The sequence below is a fragment of the Osmerus mordax genome, chromosome 1 (assembly GCF_038355195.1).
Source record: "Osmerus mordax isolate fOsmMor3 chromosome 1, fOsmMor3.pri, whole genome shotgun sequence".
NCBI classification, from domain to species: domain Eukaryota; kingdom Metazoa; phylum Chordata; class Actinopteri; order Osmeriformes; family Osmeridae; genus Osmerus; species Osmerus mordax.
The window spans coordinates 13506767-13516359 of record NC_090050.1 but is presented as its reverse complement, the minus strand read 5'-3'; the positions used below and the strand labels follow the sequence as shown (position 1 = coordinate 13516359).

At 47.3% G+C, this 9593-nt stretch overlaps 1 protein-coding gene across 2 annotated transcripts; it reads left to right on the top strand.

The window, feature by feature from the left end:
- Positions 1-4740: 4740 nt before the first annotated feature.
- Positions 4741-8790, top strand: klhdc8a (kelch domain containing 8A). Of its 2 annotated transcripts, XM_067244257.1 has the most exons (7): positions 4741-4905; positions 5010-5220; positions 5379-5543; positions 5643-5861; positions 8120-8221; positions 8352-8500; positions 8584-8790. In XM_067244257.1, the coding sequence occupies exons 1-7, from the start codon at positions 4741-4743 to the stop codon at positions 8635-8637; spliced, it is 1065 nt and encodes a 354-aa protein (XP_067100358.1). In that variant the 3' UTR covers positions 8638-8790. The 2 variants fall into 2 exon arrangements, with proteins under 2 accessions (XP_067100358.1, XP_067100350.1); XM_067244249.1 differs by having other exon boundaries at positions 8352-8790.
- The last annotated feature ends 803 nt before the right edge of the window (positions 8791-9593 follow it).

Sequence of the window (9593 nt, the reverse complement as noted above, 5' to 3'; positions counted from 1 at the left end):
CCTTGTTTTATGTTAAATCAATGAGGATCTACTTTGGTAACTCTCCAGGTTTCCTTACTCTGGGTCCTGATCTCTCTCTCTCTCTCTCTCTCTCTCTCTCTCTCTCTCTCTCTCTCTCTCTCTCTCTCTCTCTCTCTCTCTCTCTCTCTCTCTCTGCTCTGTCTGTTTTGCTCTTAGTTATAGCTGAGAGGAGAAATATCTTCTCTACAAATCCTTTCACCCTCTCTTCCTCTTTCTTTGGCACAGTCACCATTAGAGAGACTCAAGGAGGGGAGGAGGTCCAGTTTTTCTGACTGAACCCTTCTTCTTTCTCCTATTCTTATCTCTCTCCTCTCTCTCTCTCTCACACACACACACACACACACACACACACACACACACACACACACACACCACACACACATCCCCCCCACACACACACACAGAAGTTATAAGATATAAGACCACAAGACTTATTTGGACGAATACAGCTCTCTACAGTCTCCTACTATTGTCTCACATTCACTTAATCCCACTATCCCCCCATTTACATATTTCCCTCTCTTGTTATCTACCTCTGCAGTATCCAGACCATTAGTGTCGACCTATTTTTCCATCACATCGACGTTATCTTCTCTCGTCCCTCCTCTTCCTCTCTCCCACTCTGTATCTCCTGACTTGGCCCGTTCTCTCTCCTCACTCCTCTTTCCACTCATGTTTTCTCAAACCCGCAAAGTGAATCTAACAATTCTCATAGGACTCCTACACAGCAGTTAGTGAGAGGGATCCAATATCGTCTATGTTGTGTGTGTGTGTGTGTGTGTGTGTGTGCACTCATGAGATCAGCATAGCAGCATAGCAGAAAAGAGATCAGCATAGCAGAAAACGTGTAACACATGGGTTTATGTAACAGGGCAAGTATGTTCTATATTCATAATCCAAGCATCTGCAGTAATTCCATTATCAAGCTGTCAATATCTAAACATCTATTTCTGGCTTCTGTATCTGTGAAGCTACTTCTTCCTAAGATCCAAACAGCACTGTCTGTCTCTGACCTAGTGACAGAACTGGATCTTTGTTGTCATCTGATTGGTTAAAAGACAGAGATTCCATCTGAGCTCTGATGTCGTGGTCTCTCGTTGTGACATCACAGCTGTACACTCACACCGCCTCGCATCCGCTCGTGCTGCTCGCATGCTGGGTTGCTATAGCAACAATCTCTCCACTTTTCCGGCTGAACAGCGAGTGTACACACACATGCAGAGCACACGCATGGAGCACACATTTGCAGACGTGCCGGCAACGTCAGGAAGCAGAAAGAGAGAGTTGTTTGCATTTTTAACAAGATAAAGAGACGCCAACTGTTCCTAAAACTCATTGCAACCAATCAACCATAACCAATGAAGCACCAACTGTGCCAGGCGACACTGATTGCCTAGCATCTCTCCATTTCCCCAGCTCTGATGAGTCTCACAGACACCAGCTGGGGAACATACTGGATCAGGCACATCTTACACCTCTTAACTGGAGAAAGGTACATTTCATGTGCAACCCACACACCTGGGAGTGATGCTGTTACAGCCCAGCATTCCAGTACCACTTATGTAATCCAACTGCTCAAGGTCCTGATGCTTTGGTGCTGGTCTGGAGGCAAAGCCCAAGGTACCTTTCCAAGCCCAGGGTTAGAGAACTGGGAATGTTCTAGAATCCTCCTTCGATCTGGAGCTGGGTTCCTCCCCAGCTGGAGTTCTCCTCTCTCTGCCTGAGGTGGATCTGCTTCTTATTCAGATGTGGTGACAAGTTTGACAGCAAAACTCTGTCTTCATCTGCTGTGGAGTTGTGTGATGGGAGTGTGTGTGTGTGTGTGATGGGAGTGTGTGTGTGTGTGTGTTAATATACCCGAGCACACTGACAGCGGGATGTGGTGCCTGAAGCTACAACACTTCTCTGAACATCAGTGGCTGTGGTTATCTGCTGCTTGTTTTAATCGTGTTAATGGAGAACAACAAGGCTGACACCAGTGTTCTGGAGTGATGAGAAGGGAAAGCCCTATGCTAATGGTAACCTGAGAGGAGAGAGGAGGTCCTTGGTTAAGATTTTCAACGCTGCAGAGAGCGGAGAGCTCATGTGCATCTATGCCTCTTCCTGTAGGTCTTCCCTTTGAGTGGGAGGCTGGTACACAGGGGGTTCTTCTTGCAGCTATTGTTTTCAGTTATGGTGGTGAACAGAGCGAGGTATAGGGAGAACCTGAGAGTAAGCACTATTTGGATACTGCAGGCTAATTAAATACGTAAGTCGATAAACGATTCCAGCAGAGCTTTTTGCACCCTGCAGAGTGAGAAACGGAGAGAAAAAGAGAGAGCAAAACTCAAAGGCTGAGAATGGAGTGGAAGCCGATGGTAAAAAATGGTGGTGCACGCAGCAATGATCAAACATGCTCATTGGATGTGAAACATGGATAATAGCTTTGGTCGAGGATTACGTTGGACGCAAAGTTGGGGAGCAAACCTTGAGCAGGCGGAGCGCGGGGGCTTACTAACTAATTAAAAGTTTTGAAAAGGATGCACGCTGATTGTAAATGACTTCCGTGGGTGCTCGTGGGCCCGACTGTTGATCTCAAGCTGTTCAAGCAGTTAATTAAAAAAAGAGACGTGGCGAGGCAAATCGGTTACAGATTGCAATTAATACGCTCTGCAGGGCGCGCCAGGAGAAAGTTACCCCACCTCGTTAACAAGAGTCTGCCTGCCGGAGTCGGCCTATGGAATAACTTTGTTTATTTGTTACTATTCTTTTTCTGATCCATTATTAAAAGCAAACGAAGCGATGCTGTGTGAAATCTGGGCCCCTCGCCACCCTGAAACGTGTCTCTGTTTCTATGGTTACCCACCTCTGAACGAGGATAGAAAAAAGTCTCCCTGTCCTCCTTCACTCTATCTCTCCTTCCACACACTTCATTCCTTTATTCCAAGTTATTTATGAGGATGAAAGGTATGCCAGGCCGTTGATGAGTAAGACATGCAGAAAGGGGTGGGGGCGGGGGGCATGGGGGAGTTAGGAAGACAAAGGAGGATGGGGTGAGAATTGAAAGGGAGATTAAAAGCTTTAAAGCATATAGGCTAACCTTGTGGCAACTGAGTAGAAACTGCTACAGCAGCTTCAGAAAATGAAGACAGACTGTCCGTTGGTTTGACAGAAGCCAGCCATTCAGCCAGTCAGCCAGCCAGTACGTCAGTCAGCGATTCAGGATTAATGCGACAGAAACTGGCTGTTGCTCTAGTCTAGGAAATGCCATTGGATGTCCCAATAAAGTGATACACTTATACAAAACATACAAATACTTATAACAAATAATTATTACTAATCAGCAAATTATTAGCATCTTAATATAAAAATTATGCATAAGCATATATCAGCATGTATGCAATAATTGTTTAGCATATTAAAATTGTTTATTCAGTTAATTCATTTACAAAAGGTTTATAAAGGGTAAAAGGCTTGATAAGAATTGTTATTACAAATGTTATGCTTTTGTTACATTGTGTATGTATTTATACAGAATAGAAGATATACTGTTGACAGTCGTAGTCCATTTCATGGTGACCAACAAGGTTCAGGCAGGAGGACTCAGTATGACTTTACGAATACTTTATTTCCCACTATACAAAACACGATTGTACATTTGATTTGGCATTGTGGTTCTGCTCGCATCGGCTCCCTGCCGCATCCAACGAGACACCGTCTCGACCTCCGGGCAGAGAGCAGCGACGCATTCCCCCTGAAACAGGAAACAGAAAACAGAACCAAGGGTGGAGGCCGGGGAGGCGGAGGCAGCAGGAAGACTGAAGTCTATGTCGCACTAGCGATGCATATGCCGGGAACCCCTTATATACCCAGCCCTATTAGGAGGGAGTGCCCTGCGCATAAAATGACGCGTTGCTAGTGGCGCGCTATGTCTCACGTCCTCCTTCATGAACCAGCTCCGCTTGTTTTTCCTTTGTTGACAAAGCCAGCCGTATCCATCAGTGGCTGTGTAGAGGACATAAGTAGGGATGGTTAGAATCCTCTTATCATGTGTCCTATGGTCCTCCAGATTCAGCTGGCTGTGTGTGTCCCCTGGGCCTCCAGGCAGCTACAGTAACATAAGGGGGTTACTGGCATGGCAACCATGGAGCGGGGGAAAGGGAGGAAGGAGGAGATAGAAGATGTGACTGAGAAGGGGAACATGTGATCCAAGTGTGGTTGCCTGGTTACTGATAGCTGTGTAGTTCTAGTACAGCCCACTACAGTTTGATTCTGATAGTGTATGTAACAAGAGAGGACTGCTAATAGAGGACCACACACTCACACACACATTCCGATCTGTCTATTATCTCCTGAAGAGCAAGCTTTGCTCATGATCTATCCCTGCACACACACAACCACACGGCTGAGGAGTCACAGAGTCAACAAGCCTCTCGACAGGCTCTTCATGTACTGCATCTGATGTTTATTATCATCTGTGGTTTCCAACGTGGGCTTTCTTTAATGACCGTGTTGTGGGAATTGCAGCTCATTATGTTATCATTTTTTACTTAGTAACACTGTCATGTTTCAGGGCCCAGAGTGAGCTGGTGGTCCACCCCTGAGGAAGTGTCTGCGGCCGGGTCAGGCTGATCCTGCACACCCTCCCCCCCTCCACCACATCCACCCACGGTTCTCTGTAGCCCAGCTCTCCACCACCTCATCCCCAGGCTCAGGCTGTCTACCCAGGGGGCGGAGATCATGTCTGTGCCCTCGACCCAGGAGTACCACTGGCAGAGCCTGGCACGGCTACCCAGCGGGCGTGTCTACCACTCCCTGGTGGAGGTGGGGGCCCATATGTACATGCTGGGGGGGTGTGATGCAGCGGGGAGGCCCTCCCCTGCTCTGGAGCTCTACTCCCCAGAGGTGGGTCACCAGGCCTCTGTCCTAGTATGGGATGCCGTCAATGATCTTCCAATGAACTAGTTGAGTGGCGCTAAAGATGTTTGTTTGAACGTTGCTCCCCTCAGGGTGACCGCTGGTTGAGCCTGCCCCCCATGCCGACCCCCCGTGCGGGCGCGGCCGTGGCTGTGCTGGGTAAGCAGGTGCTGGTGGTGGGGGGTGTGGGGGAAAACCAGTGCCCCCTGAAGGTGGTGGAAGTGTACAACACAGATGAGGGCAGGTGGAGGAAGAGGAGTGGTCTGAGAGAGGCCCTGATGGGTGTGGCCATCGTTGTGAAAGGTGTGTGTGGGGGATCTGGGTGGAACGCACATATACCCGCTCTCACATGCTTTGTTAGATGAGACGTTTGTGCTGTACAATAGACTCACAGCACAAAGAGACGTATTATAATGTATACGTTCTCCCTCTCTCCGCTCTCTTCCCTTGTCTCTCTGCAGATGGGCGAGCCCTGGCCGTGGGGGGCATGGGGCCAGATCTGCTCCCCCGCAACATCCTGCAGCAGTATGATCTGAGGAAGGACATGTGGGCACTACTGCCATCTATGCCGACTCCTCGGTACGACGCCACAGCACACCTGCTAGGCAACAAGATCTACGTGGCAGGTACATCCAAATGAGAGAGAGAGAGAGACAGAGAGAGAGACAGAGAGAGAGAGAGAAATAGTGTGTTTGTGTTTGTTAACTGTGTGTTTTCTCCTCAAGGTGGACGTCAGTGTAAGCGCTCAGTAAAGGCCTTCGAGTTATTTGACTCTGAAACACGTTCCTGGACTACTCTTCCCAGCATGCCATGCAAGCGGGCCTACTCAGGTGTGGTCTGGGACAGCATGGGCCGGCTGTCTCTGCTGGGGGGGCTACGGCAGGGGGGTGGGCACCAGAGATCCAAGTTTACTAAGAACATCAACATCTTCGACACCAACCAGGGTGAGAGACCGCAAACACACACACACACCACTTAGTCTCGTGGATGTTAGACAGTCTCAAAGACAGTTTGGCAGTTAAGTTTCTCATCATCTCTTTAGCATTTTTATAGCCATAGCATCTTGCTTTTACTTGGAGTCATGTTGAATGTCACCACAATGCGAAGTCATTGCTGAAGACAGATCATATTCTCAGGGGGCCTGTAGGCCCCACATATACCTGATATCTTGGGTAATTACTATTTTCCATCCCATGGAAACATCTGTGAATAACAGATGGTGAAATTGAGATGAGACAAAGAGGAGAGAAGCAAATGGCTCACAGTGGGGAAAAAATCAATAAGTAATTTCAAACTATGAGATATTTTGTCACATATTGGGATTGTTCCACTATTCCAAAATTGTAAGTCGAATGAGAGGAGCAGTGGGTGTCTGAATACTAATCTAGAGCCAGGGGACATGTGGGAATGGGATTTTCAAAAACCGAAGACACCCACTCCCTCTCCCCCCCCCTCTGTCATCTGTAGGTCACACGGCTCTGACATACACACGCACACACACGCACACCAAACACACACACACACACAAACTCCCACATACATAGCCGACCCTATGGCCAAGTCTCACACCCGCCTCCCCAATCTAATCTTAGCGGAGATGAGATGGGAGGTGTGCAGGGAGGAGGCAGGCCGGGGGGGGTGGGTGTGCTTCAATGGCACAATCCACAAACAGGTTGCTTTATTAACGATCGTCCTCCCATATCTCTGCAACGGTCACGCTGGCTATCAGCTGTCTGCTTCTCGCACCATATCATATCCAGAATGGCACCATGGTCTGAAAATAAGCCTCCAATTTACAGCACGCTCAACTGAAACTGAAACGTAGATTACGCCGAGAAAAGGACGAGGCAAATTGAAATGACACAAATAACCATGCGAACTCCTAGAGAAAGACTATCGACTCTGTGAATCAACTCTGAGTTGTACTCTTAAAGAGGAGGCCAGGCAGTGTGATGCAGGTGAGTGGGTTTCACCCTCTCAGGAGACTGCAACAGTCTTCTCAGTATGGTAGTGATCTCCCCTACAGTTTGGGAGGAATTGAGACGCCAGCCAGCGCTCTATCTGCAGCACAGACCCTGGGAGAGTCTAGCACCCACTGCCAGCTGTGCTCTGTATCCCACACTTCAAGTTTGGGCTGAAATCCCAACGAAAACACTCTATAAACAGACCACAGAGATGTTCCAGCCCTTCCCTCCCTTCCTCTCTGTCTTTGTCCCCTTCTCTATCTATCTCTTGATCTATCTCTGTGTATCTCTCTCTCGTTCTCTCTCTGTATCGGGGTGTTTATGCACAGCAGGGAAAATGTCTCCATCCACACATGCGAGGATTTCCGACAGACAAAGCAAACACAGCAGTCTATGAAGCCCTCCCAAGTGTTATAAAAAACGAATCTGCTTTGTGTTGAATAATTTTCGGTCCCAGGATATACTAGTTCTCCTTAATCATAACTGCACGGGGGATGTTCAACACTTGCTAGCATCTCCTAGTGTAAATAAAATGCCAAGTTAATGGTCTTCAGCTGCCAAGCAGGAAGGAGGAAAAAACACTTGTTTTTCTACTTTCCCGCAATTAAAGTGTTCCAAATGGTTGGTTCTGGGGAAGTTGTCCTTATTTTCAGTCCAGAGGGTTGTGGTAAGGTTATAAATTTGTCTGTGTGTGTGTGTGTGTGTGTGTGTGTGTGTGTGTGTGTGTGTGTGTGTGTGTGTGTGTGTGTGTGTGTGTTGCAAGCATGCATGCTCCCTCTCACCACCCACTTCCTAAGTTTTCTCTAACCTTCAGTTGTCTTTGTGACAGGTGTGTGCATATGTGTGTGTGTGTGTGTTAGTGTGTGTCGGTGGCCACCCAGCTGCCATGTCAGGTGATCTCTAGCCTCTGACCGCAGCCAATGTCCATGAGAGCACCACACTCAACATGATCACTGAACAATCTGGCTGCATCTCATTTGGGAGGGTGTCTGAAGCCTCTCTTGTTGTTGTAGTCTTCAGGTTGTGTGTGGCCGAGTGTGCCCTGTGGTCTGCTTGGTGGAAGACTACATTAGTATTCAAAGTGCAGCCCCTGTTTGTTCCTGTGTTGTGATTCTGTCAGCATCAAGGCCACTCTTAATGGGAGCTCGGAGCATCGTGAAAAACCTGAAGATGGGAATGAAATCTTCACACACACACACACACACACACACATTTATGCTTCTCTCTTGTTCCTGTAGGAGTGTGGTTGAAGTCTGAGGAGACGGTGCCTATGAAGACTAAGAGGGCTGACTTTGCCGCCGCGGTGCTTCGGGGCAGGATGGTGGTAGCTGGAGGACTAGGTGAGTGCTGTTTATACCTGACTGGATCACCATAGACTGAACCACATTATCCACCTTCCATGGTGGATTTGTGAGTATTGACTGTGTTTGGGCAGTAGTTAACCCTTCCCAGGTAATGTGTGTTGACCAGGTCATGAGCCATTAGTGTTAGACACAGTGGAGGCCTTCCACCCTCAGAAGAAGAAGTGGGAGAAACTGGCGCCCATGGCAACGCCAAGATGCTCCGCCTCCTCGATTGTCATTAGGGACCGCCTCCTTGTGGTGGGAGGAGTCAACCAGGTGCTCTTATCAATCTGGCTATTGATATGTTTGTCCATCTATCTATCTAGAAGTCTATATGTAACCTAACGTCTGTCGGTCAGGTCCCCAGCTCCGCCCACGAGATCCTGTATGTGAGAGAAGAGGAGTGTCTGTAGGAGGAGGACTCTGAGACCTGCTCACTGGCTGGAAGGATTCTTGGCTGCAATCAATGATTCTAGTTCTGCCATTACTGTAGTTTGACATAGTTTGAACTGGCAATATACACCCAAAGACACAGTATGTTTGTGAAGAAAGAAAGGAGGAGTATTAAGACAGTAAGGAGGGAGGACAGGGAGAGGCGGGTGGGGAGGAATGGAGGGCGGTACATTATGTAACACTGTACCCCCCTCTGGTGGGGAACACACTGCACTCAATACAGATCTGCTCACACATACAGACACACACCCATAATGAGCTGGTTCTCGCTGTAAATATTTATGAAGAGTTTTAGTAAGAATAAGTCCTCTGTACTACTGGTCTCCTCCCATTTGGAGTGCACAACAGGTAGTCGACATTTTGTAACCTTTGCTCTAGCTTTTGTAATCTATTGTTCTAGACTTACCTCTCGCATAACATGTTTTAAATAGAAAATGTAGACAAGCTCTTTTAGGAAATGCTGGGAAAAGGGATGCATTTTTCTAATTGTTCTGTTAATGCGTACACAATGATATATAAGGTGTAGTTGCAATATTGTCTGTTTTAAGCTGAGCATGTAGACAGATTGTGAAGTCACCTCTTTGCATTTCTTAAGGGGTGTCACTGTTGAAAATGTGCACATTTTATCTTCTGCCACATCTATGAACTATTCCAGGAGAATGCAACTGCTCTAGTCAATAACAAAAAAACTGTAGACATTGACTATTGTACTAGAACTTGGCTCAAATCACAATAATATTGAAACAAAATTTGCCAGATTGCATTCACAATGATAACATGTACACTGGCATTACACTGAGAATACTCTAGTATGACATGAATCATCTGTTAATGCATAATATGTATATGGTGTAAGTGCTAATCGTGGTTTGTTAAGTGTTTCTATCAGGTTGTTCATGGATGAGAAACTGTAGCT